This window comes from Lynx canadensis, chromosome A2 (genome assembly GCF_007474595.2).
Source record: "Lynx canadensis isolate LIC74 chromosome A2, mLynCan4.pri.v2, whole genome shotgun sequence".
Lineage (NCBI taxonomy): Eukaryota > Metazoa > Chordata > Mammalia > Carnivora > Felidae > Lynx > Lynx canadensis.
Genome location: NC_044304.2, coordinates 80588906 through 80616569, shown reverse-complemented (window position 1 = coordinate 80616569; position 27664 = coordinate 80588906). Strand labels below are relative to the sequence as shown.

General features: G+C 42.0%; 1 protein-coding gene across 1 annotated transcript; it reads right to left on the bottom strand.

Moving 5' to 3' along the window:
- Positions 1-46: 46 nt before the first annotated feature.
- SLC26A5 (solute carrier family 26 member 5) lies at positions 47-27664 on the bottom strand. Its single transcript, XM_032592384.1, has 18 exons — positions 27513-27664; positions 25610-25749; positions 19220-19330; positions 18004-18170; positions 17286-17450; positions 15169-15321; positions 13761-13843; positions 9253-9400; positions 8111-8224; positions 6736-6813; positions 5949-6044; positions 5634-5740; positions 4481-4550; positions 3868-3960; positions 3079-3186; positions 2219-2419; positions 1556-1610; positions 47-245 (listed from the first exon to the last, which is right to left on the bottom strand). The coding sequence occupies exons 1-18, from the start codon at positions 27662-27664 to the stop codon at positions 61-63; spliced, it is 2226 nt and encodes a 741-aa protein (XP_032448275.1). The 3' UTR covers positions 47-60.

Sequence of the window (27664 nt, the reverse complement as noted above, 5' to 3'; positions counted from 1 at the left end):
TTAAAATGTGTAAGTGAGTAATTTCCCAGAGGCTCGTACCCCATTCCCAGCTGGGCTCCTCTAAGCTTCTGGAGTGGCGTTGGGTTCTGAGTCCTCCTGCGGAGGGGCAGCGGTGGCTTCTTGCTCGGCAAGCGCCTCCCGAAGCTGGCTGCCTAAAACTGCATCATGAATGCTGTAGAACAGCAGCTCCTTCAAGGCAGGATTTTCAAAGAATCGATTTTGAGTGAGGTCATTCACAACTTGTGCTATAAAAGAAGAAAGGAAAATTAGCCCACACTTTGGGTATCGGTGTCTAACGTTAAAAAAATTAACACTCTTAGGTAGTTTCAATACTACAGTGATAGAGTAAAAAGTGTCACTCCAATCCCTGTCCCCGTGATATCACACCCCAGTTGCAGGAAACTACTTTCTCGCATTTTCTTTCAGTATTTCTTTATGCAGATATAAGTAAATACAAATATATATATTCTTATTTTCCCCTTTTTCTTACCCCGATCTTTTTAACATTATATATAGATTATTCTGGATATTTTTTACTTTTTTTTTTACCACTACATGATACTCTATCATGTGGATATACCCTAGTTTATTGAACTGGTCCTTTTCTTTGATGCTTAAGGTTTTTCCAGTCCTTTATTCTATAGACAGTAACCAGTTTCTACAACTGCTCACAGTTGATCAACCACGTACGTGTGTCATTTTGAATACATGCAGCACATTGCTGGATGTGCTGGGTTAAAGGTTAAGTGCATTTGTAGTTGGGAAAGATCATGCCGCCCTGCCCTCCACAGAGGCTGTTCCATTTTGCACTCCCGGCAGTAGTGTCTATGAGCACTTGTTGTCCCACAGGGTGCCTACAGAGCATGTTTGCAGACATTTTTCCTTTTTGCCCATCTGGCAGGTGAAAAGCGATGTCTATGTAGATTTCATTTTCAAGCACTTTTTGGTTTCAACCAAAATTTAATATAAAGCAAAAATAGCAGGCATTGTATGGAAAAACCTAAATGATTTTATAGAACTATGTTTAAGGCAGCCTTTAAATAATCATTAAATGTACCAGCCCAGAACAGTGGTTTATAAGCTCCTTCCTTCCACATCCAGGTCAGGAGGCCTGCCGCAATGGCCCAGTGAAAGGGGTGCCCGGAAGTGGCTAATTTCAAAGCTAGCTTTAGAGTGATTTTCAGAATAATTTTCATTTTTGCCAAAAACAAAAATTAAGGGAAAATCTTCCCCAACTTTTTTTTTTTTATTGTTTATTTTTGAGAGAGAGACAGAGAGCAAGCAAGGGAGGCAGAGAGAGAGAGAGAGAAAGAGAGAAAGGGAGACACAGAATCTGAAGCAGGCTCCAGGCTCTGAGCTGTCAGCACAGAGCCCGACGCGGGGCTTGAACTCACAAGCCGTGAGATCATGAGATCATGACCTGAGCCGAAGTTGGTCGCTTAACCAACTGAGCCACCCAGGCGCCCCAATCTTTCCAAACTTTTAAAATGCTATTAAAAAAAGAGAAACAAAACTAAAGTGTTAAAGCTTCTCCCCATTCTAGAAATGTACTCACCGCTGCATCCTGCTAAATACACATAAATACCGACATCTCCATATTCTTTTACAATCTGTAATAATGTTGAAATAAAGTTTAGTTTCTCTTGACTCTGTGCCAGATGAAGTCTCTTTCTACCAATATGTATCTCCTGATACAAGACACTAGTTCATTCACTTGAGCTACTGGGCCTCAGTAATTATGCATTTTAAAAAATCAGGCATTTTTGAGCTAATCATTTAAAACTAATTTTGTATATAATTTTTACATGGACAGTGATCATGAGGGCTCTCAAGGAACTCTTGTTAAATTTTATGTAGGTGCAATAAAGGTAGTGATTTTTAGAAGAATCCTCTGTAGAGCCGTATCCTGAAATATTCACCAAGAGGTGACTGATGACTGGGATGTGCTTTAAAGTAAAAGCAGCGGAAAGCGGGTGTGGGCTGAATGAAACACGACTGACCATTAACTGATGAACTGTCGAAGCTGAGTGATAGTTACATGGGGCTTTGTTACACTATGCTCCTTACTTTTGTATAGTTCTGAAATTTTCCACCATCAAAAGTGGAAAAAAGCAACAACAAAGAAGAATTTTAAGAGTTGAAAAGGGACCCTAGTTCAACTCTCATTTTACTGATGGCAACAGAGATACGAAAACCACTCATTTAAGATGATGCTTACCCCGGCCAGAGTTTTTACACCAACAGAGTCAATAAAATTGACTTGTGTAAAATCCAGAATGATGGTGTGGATGTTATCCCCTGGGGGCATAAATCTTTGCATTTCTTCAGGAAATGTGCTCTTGATGACTATTGGGGGGTATTTTACTTCGTCATCCTCTTCTTCAGGCTTCGTGGCATCTTCTCCATCGACTTCTGCATCCTGTGAACAGTTACACCAAACCAGAAGTCTATGAACAGCTCACATTCATTTATAGGGGAAAATGAGTCCCTATATTGTCAAGCTACTGACTCTACCAAACCTTGTCTAAAATGACTGCCACATCCCAGCCTTGCAATGTGACAGAAAAAGGATGTGTACATAACATTCAGTGTTAGTTCAGTTTCTTTTCGTCTCTTCCTCCTCTTGTTTCTGTCCAATGAAATCCACTCTCCTTTGTCATCATAGCCATTTTCTCCCCTCTTCTAAAATAGTTCCATGAACTTCAGCATGACCATGAGTTACCATAAGGCTTGAACAGCAAAATCCAGCCTTTGAGGTGTGTGGGTTTTGTTTGTTTGTTTGTTTGTTTACTGTCAGCTGAATAAATCTATATGAAGCACCCATGGTAAAAATTTATTAAGGTACTGTGTGATCTTAATTTAAACAAATGTTTTCCAGGGCTCATATCCCTACTTTTTTCAGAAGTGTTCACATGGCTGACTTTATTACGTATCTTTAATAATATAGAGGATACTTAGATTGTTTCTAAGCTTTCCTATTTTAGGGGCTTCCTGCTGTGTTAAGGCTTCCATCGTGAATAAAGGTGGGGGGTGGTGCAGATTAAGAGGAGGGAGAATTACAATGAAGAGACCACTCACCACTTTGACAGCAGTTGCATTGGCCATATTTGCATTTCCAACTTCCTTAGCATACTTCTTCATGGCCTTTCTTCTTGCTCCCATTATGAGCGCTGGGTTCACTCCAGTCTTTACAGAAGAACAATATATGCGAAATCATGTCTTGGCTCCCAGGAACCCACCAAATGCAATTAATCTTCAGATCTCCCCATGTGACTGTTTTCTATGCCAAGTAATCCCCCCACCTCTACCTTTCCCTCAGACATTGTGAACTGAGTCACTCTCATTAAAGGAGCATGAGTAACTTTCCTTATTCCTGTGTATATTTAGCAGGATGCAGCAGTGAGTACGCCAAAGTATTGAAGAGAATGTTTAAAGTAACATTTTTCAAACTTACTCTCAGATTCTTATATTTAAGAGACTATGTGGGTTGATGGGGAGATATTCTGTATATTGGGCAGTGTGGAGTCAAGTTCTAACCATGACCAGAGGAACCCACATGATCTGAAGAGTAGGAAACCTAAAATTATTTTTTCACTCTTTTTCTTAAATTTTTTTTGAGAAGGTAGTATATGTATATGATAAACAAGAATGACTGGTGGTGTTGGGTACACAATACTGTGAATGTACTCAATTCCATGTGCTGAATGGTAAATTTACCAAAAATGGTAAATTTTCTGGGTATTCTACCACAATAGAGAAAGGGAGAGAATGATATAGTATAAAAGGCATATGAAGACATTTGAGTGTCCCTCACACCCCTGTCAATCCACAGGTCCCCTCAAAAATAATCCATTTCTCATGACTCACCTTTCTTTTTAAAGCATTGCTATATAAGTCGCTATTTGCATAATAAATTGGGGCATTGATTTGGAATATTTTTATTCCAGGAATTTCTTTCACCTGAGAAAGAAAATGTGAGCAAATTTAACACGTGGAAATATTTCAGAGGCAAACTGCACCTACTCCCTCCTCCAACCTGAAAATCAACACAAAAGTCACAAAAGGCCCTCTTACGGTGTTCAGATAAAATTCTGTCACTACCCCACGTAGAGGAAGGAGTTCTGAGAAGAAAGCCTTGAAAATACACATTGTCATATTTCTTTGATAACATTAAACATATTTATTTATTTTGAGAGAGAGAGGGAGGGAGAGAGAGAATCGCCAGTAGGCTCTGTGCTGTCAGTGCAGAACCTGATGGGGGCTCGGTCCCATGAACTGTGAGATCATCACCTGAGCCAAAACCAAGAGTCGGATGCCAAAGCGACTGAGTCAAACAGGTGCCCTGAAGTGCAAGCTTTTCGCTCTGACCACTACACTTCCTTCTTTTCCAGCCCCCAACTTTTCTCCCTACATAAAAATAATAGTCAGCTGATCACATGACATACTTACAACCATTTAAAATGACAGAAAAATGTCCTACCTCCTCATATGCATCTATGTCAATATACACGTCAGTGTCAGGAAGCTGTCCAAGCACTTTGTAGCTGGGACTGAAGAGAGAGAAAGTGTATTAAAATACCAGTGTGTTGAGGCCCCCGTATGTGGTTCAACCATGAGGTTTGGCATGTTTATATGTCATGTAGGGACTTGCTAGTGAACTCGGGGGCATTTGATCCTTGTATGGTACCTTTGCAGAGGGTTCATACGTATCACAATCCCAGTGCCATCCAGGCCCTCACACCCTGCCCTGAACGTACACGACACACGCATACACAGCACATATACCTCACACTACACAGACCGTACACACACCCCCCTCCCCCCCCACACACACCCCACCATCGGGTTAGGACAAAAGACTCGGGCATTTAAAGATGGGGGCAAAAGTAAACTGTGCAAAGTTCAAGCTATGCCAGGGAATGTGCAACTCAAATTCTCATCCACCGAGTAGACACAACTATCTTCCTACTCTTATTCTTAAGTAGGGGAGGAGTTTTTCTTTTTGTCTCCCGTAAGAGGCTCTGACCCATGGGGGTGGTAGTCAGCTGAAGGTGTGGGGAGAAAATGAAAAATTTCAAATTAGCCTAGAACTTTTCTTCAGTTTGGTTTGAATAGATTTTAAACATTATTTTTGGAGAGTCCTCCTCTTTTTATAGGACAAGGTGGCTCAAATTGGGTACTGTAATGATGACAGATACTATTTGAGTACCTCATATTACCTTATTATATCCAATGTACGAGGCTTATTTCCACTGTCGTGTGGATGAGAAATTGAGGCCTAGTGGAGTGAGTTGTTCAATGTCAGAGGGATTGGAAAGCCAGAATATGGCTCAAGGTCTTTGATTTGACACTCCACGGTCTTGCTACAATACTCTGGTGTTCTTAGCAGGTATGCACAAATACTGTGTGAGTCAGAATATATAATACAAATGTTAGCTGTTTTTCTGGGTGGATTCCCTCAACAAGCTTGCAGAGAATACACCCTATACACCTGATACTGGACTCCGGGAACATCACCTCCACAATCAAGATACTTACAGTCTAATGGTATCTGTCGACAAACAGGATATATTTAAAGTCAACACCACAATTTCAGGCAGGACAACCACATCCATCCCAATTTGTACACTCACCTCTGGGTTCTGTAAATCACAGTCAGCAGAGCGATGATCACAGCTGTGATCAAACCATAGTCCAATCCCAGGAACAAGGAGGAAACAAAAGTGGTCAGCCAAATGGTCTAAACAAAAGACAGAAAGATTTATGTAGAATCATGGTAAAAATTTCCTAAGTGTCTCTCTCTCCCCTCACACATACACATAGTACCTAACATTGCCTAACTTGATACTACATACAATAACTTCACTAACGTAGCTTTCTCACATTTTTATCAGCATCATCCACATGTTGTATGACATATTAACCTAACAATCACCTGTGTTACTTACCAGTTCGATTTTGCTCGTTCTCCAGAAAAAGGGGAGATCTGAGAATTGCATGAACATTCCTTTCAGGTTGACAATCACAATGGCCGACAGCACAGCCTGAAACAGAGCACATGATGCGTGCCTCTCTTCTTGTGTCCACAGAGCCCCCTTTGCTGGCTCCTCACTGTCCTCCTGCTGCCCTCCCCACATCCTCTCCCCACTCACTTCCCACGCAGCAGTGATGGTACGTTTGGAGCCATGAACACCTGGATTTTCAGGACTTGGTTAGCTAAAATGGGCCTTGGAAAACCAGGCATATATCCTAGTAGCAAACCTGCATGGTGGTCAAGAGGTTCACAATTAAACTTGGTACTCAAGGAATTAGTTCACTCCTGGTCTTCCTAGGTTATGATTTTCTCCACTCTGTATCATTCCTGATCTCTACTAGATTAAATAGATCAGCAAACAAATGTCTTAGGAGTGAAGGCCATCTCAGATTTTTAATGGAAGTATAAGGTCACAGAAGATCAAAGAGAGAAGGGACCTTGGAGATTAATCAGTCCAAACCCCCACTTTGCAGATAAGGAAACGGACACCCAGAGATGTTGAGATGGCTTTCCCAAGATCCCAGATTGTGGGGCAGAACTGTAGACTGTGGAGCAGGATCCTGGCCCCAGCCTTGGCCTTTCTCACACCACCCTGCTAGGGTTACAGTAAAAACCCACGAGACAGTCACAGAAATGCAAACAAATAAAATAGAAAAATCCTTACACATGGAAAAAGATCACCCCACATCTAAGCTACACACCTGGGGCAATGATTCGAAGAGGAACCCGGTGGCTAATATGACCAGCAGAATCATTAGTGAGGCCAAACAACCTGCAAGCTGAACGAGAGAAGACACACAGAAGGGGCTTTTAGGAGACATGAGTAAGAGGTGGGGCAGAGGTGATCTTAGTGTTTTGATAATCACTGCAGGAAGATCAAGAAAATATGGGTTCAAACAAGTCATCAAAACCATTACATGCACCAATATTCCTTCCCATTCCCTTTCTGAAGTTCGGTTTCTCTTATAGCTTTTATTTTTTATTTACCTTTTTTTTTTTAAGAGAGAGAGCAGGAGCAGGAAAGAGGGGCAGAGGGAGGGAGGGAGGGAGGGAGGGAGGGAGGGAGAGAGAGAGAGAGAGAGAGAGAGAGAGAGAGAATCCCAAGCTCCACACTCAGTGGATCCCATGACCGTGAAATCATGACCTGAGCCGAAATAAAGAGTCAAAACACTCAACCAACTGAGCCACCCAGGTGCCCCTGTCTTAGAGCTTCTATACAGAGGCTGAAATGATTAAATACCCTGGTAAAAATGCCCTTGCCAGGGGCGAGGGAAAGGAGATAATGGTGCGGACTCGAGACCCACAACAGTCAAATGAGACTCTCCTGCCCAATGTAGTAGCCACCAACCACATGCAGCTATTACGTTTTTAAAATAAAAATGAGGTACAATTAAAAAAATTCAGGTCTTGGTTGCATTTCTCACATATCAAGTGCTCAAGGGCCACGGGTGGTTCGTGGCTGTCATATTGGATGGTGCAAAACAGTGGACACTTCTGTCACTACAGAAGGTTCTATTGGACGGTGCTGGCATCCTGACCATACCCAGTCCCAGGCTTTCATGACAACATCCTATGTGTGAACTTTGAGGTTTACTGGTAGCAGCTAGTGCTGTTGTAGAATTTTCAATTTAACCGGAGAATATACCTCTTTCCTACAGATTCAGTTCCTGGGATTTGCTTCAATCATTCATGCCTTTCTCTGATTCACTACACAGCTCACTGGAGCATCAATCTTCAGACAGAGAAGCTTTGCTGGGGTTCAGAATAGGATCAAGGGATTAAAGTTTATCATCCCAGGGGTGCCTAGGTGGCTTAGTGGGTTAAGTGTCCAACTCTGGATTTTGGCTAAGGTCATGATCTCATGGTTCCTGGGATTGGGCCCCGTGGTGGGCTGCATGCTGGCAGTGTGGAGTCTGCTTGGAATTCTCTCTCTCTCTCTCTCTCTCTCTCTCTCTCCCTCCCTCCCTCCACCCTTGCCCAGCTCTCTCACTCTCTTTCAAAGTAAATAAACTTAAAAAAATTTTTAAAGTTTACCACCCCAAATCACCAGTCCTCAGAGGCCAGTTGCATACACACCTGTGTCTTCCCTCCAGTCCCCTCTTGAACAAGGCTTCGAGATAAGGAGCATGAAATTGAGAAAGTCTGGAAGAGTGAGCCAATGGAATTGCACAGTCCCAGGGCAATGAGCTCCTTTTCCAGGGGGAAACAAAGCACACACAAGGTCAGTCATTCTTCAGGAAAAAAGGCATGATGGCCCATTTAATACACATTTTCAACAGTAGGAGCTGTCTCTTCATTCTTTTTCTAGACACAAGAGTTTGTTGGGCATGAGTTTAAAATAGGGATTATTGAATAAGTTAAGGTGGGAGAAAAACAGAGTTCTTGTTCTGTCAGAGATAAAAGCTGCAGTCACTACCTAGTCCCCTGTTTACTAAACACACTCTCCTACACTAAAAATGGTTTTTTTTTTTTTAAGAAAACTGCAGCAAGGGACAAAATATTTTTGTTACGAGTAATTTACTGGTGTATAGAACCATTGGCATCTTTTAAATGCTCGATCTCTTGCTCTTTGACACATGCCACAGTGTCCTCCTAGGACCAGTGAGTGAGTCCTGCTCTCAGGGATACATCCTGTCTTCCTAGTTGGATCACTGTGTCTTGTGTGAACGCGGAGCATATAATCTTCTCTTAGAAATGTATGGTGTGTTAAAATAGTCATTGTCATGCCAAAATTATGGCTTATGGTATTCAGATTAAATACCTTATCTGTAGATAGTGAGTCAGTAGATAGTTATAAAAGGAGGTGGCAAGGAATATAATGTGGAGTTTGAGTGATGAATCTTATGTTCCAAGTTTAATGAACAAAGAGAAGTCTTCCTGTAGAGTAGAATGGTTCTAGAACAACATTTGCTTCTCAGGCTGTGAGCTTTAAAAACAGGGCCAACGTCTGTCAGAGTGTGGCAAACTGAGAGCCTCCGATCAGAGATTTCATCTTCCTAACAAGACCCCTAGCTGTAACATGAGGTAGGACTCTGTACCTCAGTGTTCTAATGATCTAATGCACATAAATAATGAAAAAAAATGTAGTGTTGAATAAATACATCATCAAACTAGAAGTTTTTCTATCAAGATAGAGAAATCCAATTCATTTGCCTTATGTAGCATAGCAGGATGATTATACCACAATGAAGTATCTGCAGGGAATTAATGATCTTTACCTGATTGCCATCCACCTGGTAGCCATGTTTATTTGCCAAGGTCTTGGCCATTGAGATGGTCACTGAAAATCCAACAATGGCTATGGCAATGGCATCCACGTACACGAGGTGGAAGAGGCTGGTGTCCGGGTTGGCTGGAGGTAGTAGCCTGAAAGGTCAAGCTGACTTTAACCTGAGCGTTGTGACCACTGGGAAAAAACATGCAACTAGAGGGGAGCATTTCAAAAGGGCATCATCTGCAAATGAGGCGATCAATGCTTGGATATTTGTTTGCTCTGCTTTGGCAAAAAGGAGCGCCCTCTTTGACACACACAGGTTCTTTTTAGGCCCCAACCCTAGAGTACCAGCTTTCTACCTGAATGGGTTATCAGGAGACATCAGATGCCGTTTTATTTAGAAAAGGAGTAACCTCATACCTCATGACACCCTGTATGGCAGGTGTAAGTAAGACATGGAACAGGAAGAGAGGGTCAGCGAAGTGCTCAGATAGCACAAGACATTTGAACCCAAGTCTGAGCTCAGGGAGGGTGCTCAACAAGGGCCATGTGAGAGGAGAACGACTATCCAGACTGTTCCCCCTTGTTATTTCAAGTAAGGACTCTGCTTTCTAGGCCCCCTTCAGGTGAGTCTCTAACATGAAAAAAGAGCAACAGAAGATTATACTCCTTGGGACTCACCTGGGAGTCCTGGGTAATTGGAGGGGCCAGTGGAGAACCCAGTTTTTGTGGTCCATTCTTACAGTTTGGAATCCTTGTCGTAAAGGAACAGAATAGGGATTCCCCAGAATGGAATGGGGGGAGGGGCGACAGAGGTTTTCAGAGGCACCTGATCCAATTCAAGGCATTGGTCTAAATAACAATTAATTCATGTACTATATTATTATTATTTTTTTACAATAGCCATGATTTTTTTAGGTGCTGCCTCTCTGCCAAGTTCTGTGCTTATTTACCTCTGCTAGCCCTGTGAGCTAGGCACCACTATATTCCCCATTTACAGATGAAGAAAATGAGGCATAGTGAAACTAAGCAACTTGTCCAAGGTCAAATGGCTCATCCACCAAGTACCACAAAAGCCATGGGAACCTGCCTCCCTGCAACTATTTCTCTTATTGTGTCATATCCTAGTGATGAAGGGGGTGGTGTCTCAGGTTCTGGGAGGGAAAGGAAGGGAGAGAAGGAAAAAAAAAAAAACGAATGTATACTAAGCCTATGTTACATGCCATATACTTGACCTATGTTATCTGTCCTTACAACAATCCTGTTAGATAGATGCCATTATTATCCTAATTTATAGGTGAAAAGAAATGGATCCTTGCAGATGTTAAATAATTTGCCCAAGATGGAGTAGGGAGTCAAACCCAGGAGCTCTGACTATAAAACTTACTGTCTTTCCCTTACACTTTGCTATAGAAGCATTAGCCAAGAGGGAAGACCTTGTAGCAGATTTGGGATTGCAGAATAAGAATATGAGAAAAGAACATATTCTGGAATGAGTTAAGGAAAGTAAACCAAGGAACAGGATACATTGCCATGGCTGGGATCTTTAAAAGTCAACTGTCGGGGTGCCTGGGTGGTTCAGTCGGTTAAGCGTCCAACTTCAGCTCAGGTCATGATCTCATGGTTTGTGAATTCGAGCCCCACGTCGGGCTCTCTGTTGTCAGCATGGAGCCTGCTTTGGATCCTTTGTCCCCTTCTCTTTCTGCCCCTCCCCTGCTCATTCTCTCTCTCAAAAATAAACATTAAAAAAGCAAAAAGAGTCAACTGTCACTTTCTGGACACTGTACTGTGTGTGTATAGATAAATGTGGTAGTTTGCTTTCAAATATGGCTACCAACCATTCCTCCCATACTTGTGGGAGCTGCTCCCCCCATGTAGAGGAGGAATCTGTTTCTCTCTGGTCACTCTGGGCTGGATTTGTGATTGGTTTCGACCAACTGGATGTGGTTCCAGTGACGCTATATGAGTGCGTTTAGCAGCTCGGCACCTCCTGCTTTTCTGTCTTGTTTCCCTGAGCCACCATGTGAAAGACTCTGGCTACCCTGCCGGAGTCACCACGTGGGGAGAAGATGGCAGCCAGCTGTCCGCCACTGCAGCCCTCCACCTGAGGTATCAGAACGTGAGTGAAGCCCTCGTGGAGCCTCTGGCACCAGGCACACCTTCAGACATCTGCAGCTGCATGACAGGCCCCGAGCAGAGCCACTCAGCTGCCCTACCTAGGTTGTGAATTGTGAGCAAATAACCGGATGTTGTTTTAAGACTTCGTTTCGGAGTATTATCCCGCAGTAAGACTCACAGATAACTGAAACAGTACTAGGATATGTAGATACATAGTTAGAGAAGCATTCTTTGTTTTCTGCTTGGTTTTGGGCGAAGTTCCAGAAAGGGTGGCCAAGTTTTAGAAAATATGGTTCTCACACATGGAGGAAAAGCAACACATTTGGGTACAATGCAATAGGGAAAGGAATGTCTTGGGTAGAATTCACATGTAATCAAATTATTTGATTAGTTACTGAATAGAATTATGTATTGGATCTAGTCGAAGACTAATGTTTATCACATGACTAATTATGTTAGAGACCCAGGTGTGAGGTAACAGAAACGGCCAACAACTCAGTACTGGATGACAGCATTCTGGGCCCAGGCTAGGACTCACCAGTGTCTCTCAAATGTTGCCTTCTCTGATAGCCTACCTCACACAGTCACCTGAGCCCCTCCCATCCCTTACCTGGCCTCTCTTGTCTTCACAGCACTTCTCACTGTTTATTCTCTGTATCCCCTTCCCCTGTTCCCCTGGATAATATAAGCTCCATGAGGGCAGACACTTTTTTCCTTGTGTGGCTACTTTTGTTTTTAATGGCCGTGTCCCTGGCACATACTAGGCACTGAATAAACAGATGCTAAATCAGTGAACTTTCTTACCTTATAAAATGGGGAGGGGACATATGTCAATAGTGTTATTGTGGGCACCAGCGGAGGTGGTGGGTATGAAAGTATTTTATAAGTTATAAGTCCAAATGGAAAACCAAGTGTTACTACTGGGTTATACCTTTACAGGGAATCGTAAGTGACATGTTCATGACCGCAATCCATTGTTCTGAAGTGCACTGCGTGCTACCTCCTTCAACACTTGCTTCTGGGTGCTGGGAGTGAACTCTGGCTTGAAGAGCAGCCTCTACCCCTGTGCCTCCCAGGAGATTCTTAGATGATACCAGAGGCAAGGCCAGGTTCATCAATGCCCAGCACCTGGGCATCTGACTCTGCTCATCTGGAAACGAGGTGGCAAGGGAAAGAGACAGTACAAGAGACAGACAGAGACACACAGAGAGATGCAGAGATAGCCAGAGCATGTCAGAGAGGAACCGAGTGAGGTGAGGAGAAGCTCATAGTTACTCTAGTGTCTTCAAATATAAAGAGAATAGTAAAAAAAATTTTGAGTGTTTATTTATTTATTTAGAGGGACAGAGAGAGAGAACAAGCAAGTAGCAGAGGAATAGAGAGAGGGAGACAGAATCCCAAGCAGGATTAGCACAGTTAGCACAGAGCCCGATATGGGACTTGATCTCACGAACCGCGAGATCATGACCTGAGCCGAAGCAAAGAATCGGATGCTCAACCTACTGAGCCACCCAGGCGCCCCAAGAATAGTACACATTTTTAAATATAGAGTTAGACAAAAGAATATTAATGACAAAGCATATATCATTTGAAACTAGAAAATTTGTTGAAATAAAGAGCCACAGAACTTCCAGTTAACATGTCTTAAATACTTTCCAGGTGCGCTCCAGGTGTTTTATGTGCACTAGCTCCTGTAGCTTCACAGTTACCCTCAAGACAGGCATTGATTGCTGTGCTAACCTGGAGGAGACCGGGGCTATGAGAGGAGATGCGACTTGCCCAAGGTCACACAGCTAGTAAGTGTCAGGCTAGATTTAGGTCTTTTTGCTCTTAGTTCCTATGCCGCCTAAGGAGAGATTTTAAAAACCAGGAAGTGCTAAACAATAGGAAACAAAAGAAAACACTGCATCCCATTGTCGTGGGATTGTAAAATGGTGTAACCACTATGGAAAATAGCACGGAAGTTCCTCAAAAAGTTAAAAACAGAACTATCATATGATCCAGCAATCCCATCTCTGGGTATTTATACAAAAGAACTGCAAGCAGGGTCTTGAAGACATATTTGCACACCCATGTCCATTGTTGGATGAATGAATAAACAAAATGTGATATAGATAGAGATATCTGTTTCACAACAATGTGAATATACTTAACATACTAAACTATATACTTCAAAATGACAAAAATGATAAATTTTCTGGTGTGTGTGTTTACCATGATTAAAAAAAACCCCACATACACACTACAAAGGAAAACACTCGAAAATTTCAGATATTTGGTATGTAGAAAAAAAAGAGATATTTTTGATGGTAAGAATACTATAGCAAGAGTTAGAAACAATAACAGATCTGTTGATAACTCAAGCCACACTGTTACTTAAAACTGTTCTCCTACCCCAGAGGAAGTGTCCCGACGACATCCACATTGTACGATTCTTGCAAGTTAAACCCAGCTGAAATGCCAGTTCCCATCACCACCTAAAACAGACATAAATCCAAAGGTGCCTTTTATAGATGAAAATTCAACCACTGCCAAAGTGAGTTTCAGTTTGTTAGCCAAGCCAAAATCTATTCCCCCTTTCAGCTTTCAGTTTAAAAAGAATTACAGTTAGCTTCCAGCATTTCTAACTTCTCCTAATGGCTCTTCTCCACAAAATTAAAATGGACTCTACAGTTTCCTTGTGGTCTGGAGTTCTTTTCTATTTTGCTTCGGCTAGTTGACTGTGAACAGAAAGAGCCATAAAACGTTTCAGGAGCTGGCTTTGCCTTTTGTAGTTGAAAGGAGTTTCTGGCTAACATGGCATGAACTAGGGATGCTGAAAAGTGTATGTGAGGGTAGTATACTGACAGGGTGTCATTACAAAATGGATGTTTGGATCCACAATCCTTCTGCTGACCCTGTTTCCACATCGGCAGCACCGACTGTGGTTAGAGGTGTCCACCAGCCCCCGCAGTGGTCTTCTCCCATCTCAGTTACAGCCAGGGTCACAGTGCCTCTGTGCATGAGCCCTTCCTGGATGGTCAGGACATAGATTTAATCGGTGTGTAAAATACAACCCTTACTGAAGTGCAACAGAAAAATAAAAGAAGGACAGAAAGCAATTTTCCTCATCTTGAAGGACTGTTGTTATAGAACCTTCTGGGTGGGTCATTCAGTTGAGAATTAGGGCTGGCCAGGGCGGGCAGCCATCCCTCACAGTGGTGGCTGCTGCAGGGAACCAATAGTAAGGTAACATTATTAATAAACAACTGTGGTCATTTAAGAATGTAATAGAATATATAGTATTTCAATACATGTGCATTATTTTTACAATAGTTCCCAAGTTGTTAGATGTAAATATGTATTAAGTTGTTTGGACCTAACTACTTAATAAATGGAACTGCTAAGTATTTCTTTTGGCCTAGGAGTGCCAGGAACCAAGAAAGTATGGGAACCTTGGTCTCTTGCTCTTTTCAAAATAGAAACAGCTTAATTTTTTCAGGTGATTAAAGTTATATGTGTTCATTATAAAATAAGCAGACAATAAAAATTTTGAGGAAGAAAAATCTCCCATCATCTCATCACTCCAAGGTAATTCATATTAAAGTTTTTAGGGATGGCTTTCATCTGTATTTTAAAAATCATCCTTGTCTATACTCTAATAGATTTTCTTTGTTGTCCATATATTTGTAAAAGTTCCCCTTGACAAATTCTAACCTTCTCTTGGCAGAACTGGGAGAAAAAAAGGTAGAATTTCCTTGCTCCTCCCCTGTCCCAATCCCTCACCCAAATGGCTAGGCACCTGTGGCCAAAGTTGACTTACCGCAAAGAACTCTAAAGGAATAGGTGCCGGTAATTTCTCCTTAAATCTCTCATTAAACTCCTTGCCACCCAACAGCAAACCAAAAACCATCAGCCCGACGCCTAGGGAACACACGTTGAGGTTTTTAACATTCTGCAACACAGCAACTGTACTCTGTAACACAGCGAACACTGGATGTTTACATCAGGCAATGGCCCCTGAATAGACAGAGACACTAGTGCACGAATTCACACCAGCCATCCCCTTATTGAGCATTTCTAGTTAAAAGTTCTCAGACTGAAATGTCTCTCTCTCACCAATTAGGAGGCATTTTTACCCAGTCGTACAGCTTTATGGTTGTAATTCTTATCCAACAACCTTATTTAGCTTTTATTTTTTAGAGAGAGAGAGAGAGAGAGAGAGAGAGAGCGAGCACGAGTGGGGAAGAGGGGCAGAGAAAGAGAGAATCTTAAGCAGGCTCCATGCTCAGTGCAGAGCCTGACACAGGGTTCGATCCCCTGACCTTGGGATCACAACCCAGGCCAAAATCAAGAGTCGGATGCTCAACTGCCTGAACCACTCAGGTGCCCTTCCAACAATCTTATAGTTGGTGTTTTTTTGATTTGGTTCTGGCTTAATGTAGTATTATCATACTTAGTAAAGTACCCCTTAAGCTGAGTCCTGAGCATTCGGAAGGGATTAGGGGTTGATATCAGCAAAATAATGCAAAGGTAAATACATAGAAAGGACTTTTGGAGGTGAAAGAGGGAGAAAGAAGTCACGTTAGCAGATGAAAGAGGGATCAGGTGCACTTCGAAGGCAAGAGAGTGAAGTTTGGAAGAAGCCCAGAGACTTAGAAAAGTCACTTAATTTTCTCCAAGGGTTACAGCCTCAGCACCCCAATATGCTCGGACTCTGGGAGAGTAGGTTACACTGAGTCCAGGCTCCACACCTTGCCTGTCAATGTCTAGGGCACGCTCAGTGCTTATCTGCTCTATTTCTTTTGTGATGAGGCATTGAGAGAAATCTCAGAGTAGGAAGCATGTTATCAGCTACTGTGGGAAACGAAGATTTTAGTTATTCAGGGAATGTTCTTAAAGCTTGATTCCATTCCTAATCAATCAAGGAATCAATTAAAACGTCACTTTCTCAAAATGACTTTCTTGGACTCCCTATTCAACTTTCGTAACACTTAACACAATTTGTAATTAATTACATATTGATGCAATTAATGGTTTACTATCTGTCTTCTCTTTGGACTGTGGGCTTTAAGAGGGCAAGGGCCATCTCTGTTCACCCACTGCCGTGCTCAACATGTTGACAGGCACAGAAATACCTACACAAAGGCCATTGGTCCTTCTGGGCAAGACTAGCTTTAGCAGCATCTCAGAACTTCTGATACGTAGTATCTTAACTGTCATTTGGTTTTAAATATTTCATAATTTCTTCCTTATTCAGGGAATATTTAGAAGCAGGATTTTTGGTTCCCAAATGTATGGGGGTTTTAAAGCTGTATTTAGTTATTGGTTGCTAATTATATTGCACTGTGTGAAAAAAATAATTGAATTTTTAGAGTTTGTGATCAGTTTCAACATGATCAGTTCTCACCATTGTTCCCTATGTGCTTGCAAATAATTTATATTTTCTCTGAGTTGGGCGCAAGGGTCTACATATATTTTATTACATTAAATAGTTAATTTTTTTATTTAAATTTTTTATAAATTTATTTTTTTTTTTTTTTTTTTTTTTTTTTTTTTTTTGCCTGCTAGAGTAAGCAGTTTCAGAGAGATGTGTTCTTGCATAATGCCTTTAAATCATGTTAGTTCCCAAAGAGAACACAATTTGGTTCTAGGAAAAAGTGGTCTCTTCAGCTAATTAAGGTGAAGGGGCAGTCACCAAGTAAAGATCTAATAAAAAATTCCTTGTGAGGTATCACATATTAATAAAATGGGACTTTAAGATTTAATTCCCCTTATAGGGTTCTCAGAAAAGTCTTAGAATAATGAAATCTTTTCCATTTTATTTTAATTCTTAGAAAAAAGAAAAGTGAGCCTTGAAAGGAAAAGAGATACAAAAAAGAAGGGGCAAATACAGAGGGGAAAAAGAAGTAGCAGTAAGTCAGGAAGTAGCTTACTTACATACACCACTGAAAAGATCCCACTGTACCGCTTTGTTTTAACTCCAAACAGGTATTTTAACATGGAGGTGAAGACGTGCACAGCAGCCGCGGTGGTAAACCCACGGACCAGGGGCTCCGTAAGATATATGGCCACAAATCCAAACCTACAGACACCTAGGCAAAACTTTTTTTTTTTTTTTAATGACAAAGAAACAAATAAATCATGTGATAGATCAGGAAGTTAAGACCAACAGAAAACATACACAAGTTCTTTCTGGACCATTTTCTAACACTGCAACCTTGCATCTGTAGCAGTTAAGTGGTTCGCAAATCAGTGGTTATGCAGAAAACAAGGGAAGGTTTGCAGTGGCTTGCTGCCCCACAGAGCAGAGGGCACACTCATATTTTCCCTGCTCTTCAGAACTGGGGGCATGTTTGGTCAAGGTCACCTCCTGCTTCTTTCAAGCATATAAGAGATTATTAATTACTAATCAGTCCTGCTTTAAACTTTTCTTGCTTTTTGGAATCTTTAAAGTATGCAACTGAAGCTTGCTAGTTCCTAATACATACCACCTTAAGGAAGGCATGCAGGGGAGTGGTGTTCCTGAACGCTTGGAACCCTGATCTCAGGACCTTGGCTGGCTGACCTTGCCCACCATGTAGACCAGCCACAAGGGCTCAAAAGGTATCTATCAAGCGAACAAATGACAGCCCATTTCTCTATCAGTGAATACTACCTGGATGATTCCTGAAAGTAAGGTCACGGACATGGCGACTTTCACTCTCAAGGCATCTCTTGCTTCCGTACCATTGGTTGCATTTACCCCTCCTGGAATAACTATATCATCTGGTACTAATCGAACAGCCACACCACCAATCATCAGGCTAATAACAGCGAACGGACCTGAAAATGACGAAGCATTAGGGAAATCATGCTCAGCATATCTCACATGGCTGTGGCCGGTACGCAAGGAGACACAGGTGAGGTCACTAACTCATCACTGACATAAAACTGCCCTGCTCTCCTTAACCCTCTGCTCCTGGTTTATGTGTAAGCTGTGTATGTACAGATCGTATTCTCTAAACATGACCACGATGATATCTTCCATCCCATGGACTCTTCTAGAACCTGGACATTTGCCCATTAAGAGGTAGGCTAATTCCTCTCTCCTTGAATTTGGATGGACTTGTGACATGCTAGTTGCGAAAAGAAGGCGGCCGAGTGATACTGTGTGGCTTCTGAGGCCAGGGAACATGCGGTGGTGCAGTGATGCAGCTGACGGCTGTAATAGTTGCGCGTGCTGGGGCCCTGAGTGTGGGAGAGCTCAATTAGGAAATCACGTGGAGAGAAGCTTCCCCTCTGAATCTGCACTACAGACCCTGAGCCAGAACTGCCCAGATGAGCACTTCCCAAGTCTTGGCCTATGGGAACCGTGCAAGATAATGAAACCAGTATTTTAAGCTGCTAAATTCGGGGTGGTGTGGGGGCTATTTTTTACCCGGCACCAGCCACTGGAAATACCGTGTATGTGTTGCTGGTGGCAGCCTCATGCAACAACAACACTTAACAAAATCTGTGTAAATCTTATGAGCCTAAAATAGGATGAAAATGCAATATGTGCATAGAAATTGGGAACATGCAATGCCACTAATAAACAAAAAGAAAAATCAGATACAAGCAAATTGTATTATGAGCTAAAGATCTCACAAATTTCAACAATTTGCTCTTTTTACACAAGAAAATTGTCTTTTTCCTTTACGCCAAGATCGTAAGAAAGCTATTAGTTCTAGAAATCTGGAGGGGGGGGCAGTGTATTCTTCTAAGGCAGTATGCAGTAACAAAAGTTATTATTAAGCAGAGGTTCTGGTAACAAACACACTATTTCTTTGGCACACTTAAGAGCTCAGGGATCCAAACAGAACGGTACTAAAATAGCAACGCTAAGCTCTTACCTATGGATACATGTCTGGAGGTTCCAAAAAAACAATACATTATAACAGGATAAAATGAAGAGTACAGGCCAAACACCGGAGGCACGGCAGCCAGCATTGCAAAGGCTAACCCTGTGGGATTAAAACCAAACAGAAATGGGGAGATCATTAGAAATCAGAGGGCTATAGGCACTTTTCTCTCAGTTGTGTATGATGAAGAGGTGAAAGCCATGTTAACTTAAGCAGATGTGTCTTCACCTGTCCATCATTCCATCCCAATCCTCCTCCTGGGCTGAGACAATTTTCCTCGTCATCTCTTTGCCAGGGGGTGGATCTTTTCTGTTTTGTTCTTTCCCAATCCAGATGAGGGCAGATGGTCTTACTTGACTGGTGTAGCTATAATCTGTGTTGATGGCCAAATGCTGGCTGCTTCTCTAATGGGGTGTTTTTGTGTTTTCTGGGGGGGGGGGAATCCCTTTTCAATAAGGAACTCCCAGCTTCCAGTTCTTACACCTTTTCCAGGTTCTCTCTGCTGCCATATGCTCCTCTGTAGGCAGTCGTCTCGGGCAGGTACCTTCCAAATGAGCCAAGCCAGGTGACCTTCCGGGGCACCCACTTATCCAATGGGAAAGCCTGACACCTGTACCCCAAGAAACTTTGGAAGTGCAGGCCATGACCACCGGCTCTCCATTCTGCCTACATGGGAGGTTTATACCCTTTTACCTGTAGATTTTGTTTTCTTGCAATAATTAGCAACAACCCCCCAAAACTCAAGGGGACATGTGTCCCGTGCTCTGAGTGGTTCTCTTGCAGTCCCTCCTTCCTCGACTTTCAGTGGAGGAGAAACAGATAGTGCTTTCACCTCTCCCTAGAAAATTCTCATTCCAAATAGATTATCATAATACCTAGTCCCCTCATATATCCTATTGAAGTGATGCACTAAAGAGACAGTTTTGGTGTCATTCACTCACAGTTTGGCATAGCTGGTATTCAGAATGTGGAGACAATAAACACCCTTTGTTCTCAGCTCAGGGACCTTACCCAAACATCCTGGACAACTAGAAAATTCACTTCATGCATTGTCATGTTGTGGAGAAAAAATTTTAGCAAGAGAAGAGTTGGGGAAGCATCCCTCCTCCACATGTAACAATATGGTCATTTTAATGTTGTCTTTTATAAAAAACCAAATTTCTATGTTCTAATTTTTATTTCAAAAGAACACATGTCCATAGTTTAAAAACCCAGGCAGTACTAAATGGCTCTGAAGAAAAGTCGAGTCTCTTCTGCCTTGCCTCCAGGTTCTGCTACCCAGAGGCACTTGCTTCCAAGTTGCTTAGCTGTTTTTCTTTTTGCCTTTCTTTTTTTTTAAACATTTATTTTTGAAAGAGAGACACAGAGTGTGAGTAGTGGAGGGGCAGAGAGAGACACACACAGAATCTAAAGTAGGTTCCAGGCTCTGAGCTGTCAGCATAGAGCCCAACGTGGGGCTTGAACTCACGAACCGCAAGATGATGACCTGAGTCAAAGTCGGACGCTTAACTGCCTGAGCCACCCAGGTGCCCCAAGCTGTTTTTCTACCATTTATCTCATCTCTCTAAATCAGCAGGTCTTAACTGAGAGGATTTTTCCCCCCAAGGGACATCTGGCAATGTCAGGAGACATTTTTTTTTTTTTATTATCATGACTGACTGAGGGTGGGGGGCTGCTACCAGTATGGTGCGGGGTTGAGAAACCTTACTGTAAATCATGTGTTGGCATTGTTGTGGTTTGTTTTAATTTTAGAAAGAGCAACAGTGAGAGAGGGAGAAGGGCAGAGGGAGAAGAAACAGAGTCCCAAGCAGGCTCCATGCTCAGCATGAAGCCCAGTGTGGGGCTTGATCCCACAACTCTGGGATCATGACCTGAGCCGAAACCAAGAGTTGGACGCTCAACTGACTGAGCCACCCAGGCACCCCATGTTATTCTTAATTTATCAGTTTCAGATGTAAACTATAGGCTTTCTGTTCTGTTTTTTCAGCCTCTTTGTTATATCACTATTATGTGACTTTTTTTCCTTTTTAAAAAGTTTTGAGATCTTCCATTTATTCCAGTCTTCTGCTATTTTATTATGGTGTGTCTAATTTTATTTTTTATTTATTCTGCTGGGTACTGGGTGGTTTCTCTCAGTCAGAAAACTCATGTACTTCAACTTTGAAAATACTCTTCGGGGCGTCTGGGTGGCTCAGTCAGTTGAGTGTCCGACTTCAGCTCAGGTCATGATCTCACACTCCGTGAGTTCAAGCCCCGCATCGGGCTCTGTGGTGACAGCTCAGAGCCTGGAGCCCGCTTCAGATTCTGTGTTTCCCCCTCTCTCTGCCCCTCCCTTGCTCATGCTCAGTCTCTCTCTGTCTCAAAAATAAATAAAAACATTAAAAAAAATTTAAAAAAAAATTAAAAAAAAAAAGAAAATACTCTTCGATAGCCTCTTATGTTTAACCTCTTCTTTCTGGAACTGCCAGTAGATGATGGAATACCAGGCCTGATCCCCTGGTGTTCTTGTCTTTCTTACTGCTCACGTATTCATAGTTTACTTCTATTTCCAGGAGATTTCCTCTATCTTCCAGCTCTAGACTATTTTATTCTAGTTATGTTGTTAATTTCTATGAGCTCTTTGTTGTTCTCTGAAGGCCCTTTCTAAAATCACATCCTGTTCTTATCTCATGGATTCGATCTGTTTTTACACCTTGCTGAGGATATTACAGGACAAATGTTTTGTTTTGCCTTCTCCACTAATTATGTACCCAATGGTCTTCTTTCTGTTTGTTTTCTTCCTTGAAGCCTCATGTGCATTGGCCAGTTCATTTATTGATGGGCTTTACTGTGCCTTTGGATGAACCGTGGGCATCTTGGTTGGGGAACGCCCAATTGTCACTATCTCTGGGGGCAGCTCATCATTTACTTTGGGCTGCAAGATCTTGGAGGCTCTTCTGAGGTGCACAGGGCAAGCAAGAGCCCTCACTAGCGCACAGCTCAGTGTGTAGACTTAATGCCCCCTGACCATCTTTCATGGTTTTCACCCTTCCAACCACAGCATGGTGCTGGTGTGGGTACCTGGGTCTCTATGTGTGTGCTAATTATTATACAGACTTTCAACCCATCCTCTTCCTTCTAGCCTTCTGCCTCTCACCTTAGACAATACTCAGCACTGCCAATTTCCCAACGTTCTACAAGGCACACACTGAAATACCAGCTTCTTCCACTGATAATTCCGTTGTCCCTTGTCCATCACTAGCCATCTTTTTTTTCCTGCTCCACAGTGTCTCCTCTCCCATTTTCTTTGTCCTTGCTAGTTTACACCATTTCCCTCTCCTTTACAATCGTTTTAGAGGGATTTTATTTATTTAATGTTTATTCATTTTGAGAGAGAGGGAGAGAGAGAGGGAGGGAGGGAGGGAGAGAGAGAGGGAGAGAGAGAGGGAGGGAGGGAGAGAGAGAGAGAGAAGGAGGGAAGGAGGGAGGGAGGGGGAGGGAGAGACAAAATCCCAATCTGTCAGCACAGAGTCCATCATGGGGCTCGATCTCAGGAACCGCGAAATCATGACCTGAGCCCAGCTCTACAGTCAGATGCTTAACTGACTGAGCCATCTGGGCGCTCCCAGAGGGACTTTAAATAAATTAGAGATAAATTAATGAATCAATTAATTCAATGCTTAACAAAATCCTTTTACTAATAATGTATCAACCACAAGCAATTAACTTAGTATCTCTTGGATTTCTATCTGTGCTACATTTTGTTTTTCATATTTATCCATCTTCATTGACTAGTGATGGGCAGAAAAATATCTTTTCCATACAAAGTTGTTTGTGGGATGACTTACACCTCTTAGTGTTTGACCTACTGGATAATTCCTTGTTTTGAAATTATTTCTTCCTTTCTGCAATACCACAGTCTCCTGGTTCTCCTTTCTCCTTTCCAGATGCTTTTTCAGTCTCTTTTGCTGGTTCCTCCTTCTTTATTTGGTTTTCAATATTGGACAAAGCTTGATCTTGGCTCCCTCCTCTTTTGTTCCACATTCTCTTCTTGGGTGGCCTTGTCCACTGCCATGGTTTAAATGTTCCCCATATGTCAAAGATCCCCAGACTGACATCTGAGCCCACACCTCTCTTTTGAGCCCATATTTTAAATGTAAACATGCACTGTCCATGTCTCTATCTCCCAAGTGTTTCAAATTTAACATGTTCAAACTTACCCTTCAAATCCATTCCTCCTGCAGCCTTTATTATGTCTGCAATTGGCACCTCCAGCCCTCAGATGCTGGAACCAGAAATCTCAGACATTCTTGACCATCCTTCTTCCTCACTGTCCTCACATCCAATCTAACTCTTCAGCCCAGAAACCTTAAAGTAATTCTTGACATGCCTTGTTTCCCTATTCTCCCCCAAATCAATCCAACAGCCCATCTGGCTGAATTTTACCACAAAATATAGCACATATATTTATAATTCTTTCCATTTTTATAGCCACCACCCTAGATCAAAATGGAAGAAGGGTAAGCAGTCAAAGATAAATTTCTGGCACAATCCTGAGGATTTCTCCAAAGCGTTAGTTTACATGGGTTCATTGCATCACTTCCTGTGGCCTTATCTGTCCAAATTGACCAAAGGTCAGTTTCACTTGTTTCAAATGCTGCTGAGCCCCTGGATGTTCTCCTCCCTGCTCCCACCTCTGCCTTTGAACCCGTCCCCTTCTCTGTCTTTGGGGTGCTGGTGCCAAAATGGATGAGAAAAAATGTCCTAAAACTGGTTTAAGGCTTTTGCTTAAAGATTTGGTAAATCAATCACTTGGAAAATTAAAAATTCAGCTGAATGATCATTAGGGGACGTGATTTTTTTTCTTTTGACCAATTGATCATTTGCTAATTAATTTTTGTGAAACTGAAGAAGGGAATAGATTCTTGGCAACTGACCTAGAAGCTGTTCAAGACTTTATCACCTTTCGCCTACAATGAGTCACTATCACCTCTATTGGTCTCCCTACTTTCCTTCTGATGCTCCTCTCACCAACCAAATCCACCCCCCCCCCCCAAAGCAGTCTCAGTGATCTCTTAGAAAGAAACCCCAAGTGAAAGCATGGTGATAGCTTTCAGTGCCCTCAGAGTGAAATCCAAAAAGTGGCCAACAAGGATCTGTAGATCTGCCGCTGCTCACCTCGCTGGCCACCGTCCCCTAGCCCCCCACACCCCTAGCAAGCTGCTTTTCAGTTGCTTCTTCAAATACTCCATTCTTTTCCTAAGTGTCTTCACACATACTATCCCTTCTGCCTCAAATGCACTTCCTCTCATTCTTTACCTGCCTCCCAAGTATCCTTCAGGACCCAGCTCAACTCTCTCTCTCTTAAAGAACTTTTTGTGATTTAGCTACTCAAGTTAGGTTCCCCTATTATTATCTTCCAGCACTCTGTATTTTCCTTCAGAGTGTTTAACATCATTTGTAATTAAAAAATTATACGCGCTTTTAATTTTTTTTTAATTTTAATTTTAGAGACAGAAAGAACACAAGCAGGGAGAGGGGCAAAGGGAGAGAGAGAAAATCCTAAGCGGGGTCCATGCTGATGCAGGGCTCGATCCCATGACCCTGGGATCATGACCTGAGCCGAAATTAAAAGTTGGACACTCAAATGACTGAGCCACTCAGGCACCCCCCAAATTTTTATGTGCTTTTATTTGTTTGATGTCTTTCTGCCTGATCAAATGGTTAGTTCATAAGGAAAAGGAGGGTCAGGCAGATGCTTGATAAACATGTGAATAGATGAATAAATGAGCATTTTCTGAAATTCTTATGTCACGTATAAAATCACACAAACGTAGAGGAACTCAGTCTATCCCAGTCCCTTGTAATTAGAATATGGATTTATAGGTCAAGAACCTTAAAAAAGAAAACCCCAACAACGTGTTCAATGAATAACTGATTAACCTAGCAAGAAGTAGGCCATGTGCAGTCAGTTCCGAAAGGTCCTGATCTACAAAGTAGTATCACTACATTCTACAACTACCTTTAAAAGGGTTAATTATTTCTGAAAAAATCCTTTATTTTATTATTATTTTTAATGTTTATTCCTTTTTGAGAGAGAGAGACCATGAGCGGTGGGGAGGGACAGCGAGAAAGGAGTACAGAGGATCCAAAGTGGGCTTTGCACTGATAACAGTGACAGTGATACGCAGGGCCTAACTCAAACTGTGAGACCATGACCTGAGGTGAAGCTGGACACTCAACTGACTGAGCCATCCAGGCGCCCCCAGAAATTCCTTTAGAATGATATGATAAAAGTATGAATTTGCAATCATAATGAAATTAAACAGAAAACGGGTCAACAATTGTTTGAAGAGATAACAGCAAGGGAAACAACAAAAAGAAATAAATATACCTACTGACCTTGAGGAAGCTGAAGTACCCCTGTGCTTATGCCTGAGACCAAGTCACCCAACACATACTCTTTGAATTTGTACGCAGGCAACCATTTAGTTATGGGCAGGAACATATAAATGATATTTCGTATCTTCTTAGGAGTACATCTGGGAGGACCAAAAAAAAAAAAAAAAAGAAGAACATTTCCACCAAATTCACACCACGGTGTCTTCCCTTCCTCATATTCTGGCGCGATAAGGACAAATTCACATTTGGTGCTAAGAACGACCTTGCCACTTGGGGGAGATCAGAAACAACAAGAGCTTCTTGCAACCTTTTCTTTCTTTCTTTTTTTTTTTTTTTTTTAATGGAAACATCTGAATTGGCTCCATGATAATGCCCTACAACTTACCACGAGAAATAAGAGAAACTTAGTTTTGAAATAATGGGGATACCCTGGAAGCTATTATTTTAATAGATGACATCCTAAATGTACTTTCTGTGTTGGTGTAAATCAAAGTAGGGGAATTACTTACTGCTTCGGTCAATTTTTGAAGGTGGAGCCATTGACCAGCAGGCCCACCCATTTAGTTTCCCCCTTCCTTATAAGATGAAGGACATTTATGTGTTATGAGCTTTATGAATATGTATTTGAAGTGCTTTAGTATCTTTGATTAGGAAAACTCAAAACACCATTTGTCACTGGAGTATAGTAGTGGATTCCATGTCTGGTTGTCTTGATTAGGTGGATAAAACCAAGGCTTTGCATTTAGTCCCTACGTAGTTCAATTAATTTTGATACATGAATATGCTCTGGGCCACGGTCAGTCCTTTTCCCACTCTATGTCCATCATCAAAGACATCACTGAATAAGAGCATGGACAGATGAGTTCCCTCACTCTGGCAGCCCCAAGTCCTCCTGGTGACAAGGAAGAAATTTATTCCATTCAAAGGACAATGTACTCTTACAGCACGCACGTACTTTATATAATGTCTTTAGTGGTCAAAGCATCTGATTATCAGGTTTAGGAAGATACTGGAAGCAAATGTGGGGCAACCGTGGCAAGAGTCATGAATTTGAGTGAAACAAATTAGATTAGATGCCACACTCTTTGTTTAGAACATTAAGGTATTAACAATAGCTATGCTTATATACTGCTTGCCACGTGCCCTGCACTTCGCATATCTTAATGGATTTTAATCCCCAGTAACTCTACGATGTAAGTCCTATTATTATCCCCATTTTATAGAGCAGGAAACTGAAGCACACAGATGGTAGGTGGTTGGGACTAGGATTAAAACTTGGAGAGTCTGACTCCAGGGTATACATTTTAAACCTCTCCTGATGGTCATACTTAGAGCGGAGGGTCTCTGTGAAGCTAACATGAACACAGAGCACAGAGGTGTGGTCCCAAGGGTCTAGAATGGTTTGGTTTTGAAGCTTGGGAGCTACTGAGAGGCACACATGTCAGGCACACATGTATTACTGTTCCCAGGCCTGCAACATGGCTGTGAAAGCATCTCCAAAACAAAGAGTCATAGGATGCTGTCCTTGACAGCCTAGGTTGGGACTTAGATTCAGGATGTTGCCAAATGGAGAAATCAGAGTGGAAAAAAAGAGTTTGGAACATTCCTGAGAGACGAAGGCAAAAGGCGGATGTGTGGAAGGTGCTGGAGTATGGGAAAGCCAGGTGTTTAAATAAACCATTAAACAGATGCAAGCATAATCAGAATTTAATAAATAGGGTGAAATACATAATGAAGCCTGGGTTCAATCAAATACTATCCCTGAATGAACCATGTGGACAGTTCTGCAAATCCTGAGTGCTCACTTTTTGTTTTTTCTCCACTGCACCAGATTTTCTTTATACATTTGACCTTGCTTCTCTCATAATGACAGAATAAAGGAAAAAGTTAAAACACAACATACGTGAATGCCTGTTTCAGCTTATCCCCGATGGAATCTGAAATCTTGTCCTTCTTGTGAAGTCTTTCCTGGAGGACCAGATGGCTGAAGATAGGCCTTTCCACATAGTACCTCTGGCTTGCTGCAAGGATTTCATTTTCTTCAGCATGATCCAT

What these genes read in the sequence shown, in the direction of transcription:
- SLC26A5 (XM_032592384.1), bottom strand. Translation starts at nt 27,664, where the DNA reads ATGGATCATGCTGAAGAAAATGAAATCCTTGCAGCAAGCCAGAGGTAC. An exon ending in GGTACTTCAGCTTCCTCAAG is followed by an intron (nt 19,331 to 25,609) that starts GTCAGTAGGTAT and finishes TTAATCCCACAG; the next exon opens with GGTTAGCCTTTGCAATGCTG. An exon ending in GAACGAGCAAAATCGAACTG is followed by an intron (nt 5,741 to 5,948) that starts GTAAGTAACACA and finishes TCTTTTGTTTAG; the next exon opens with ACCATTTGGCTGACCACTTT.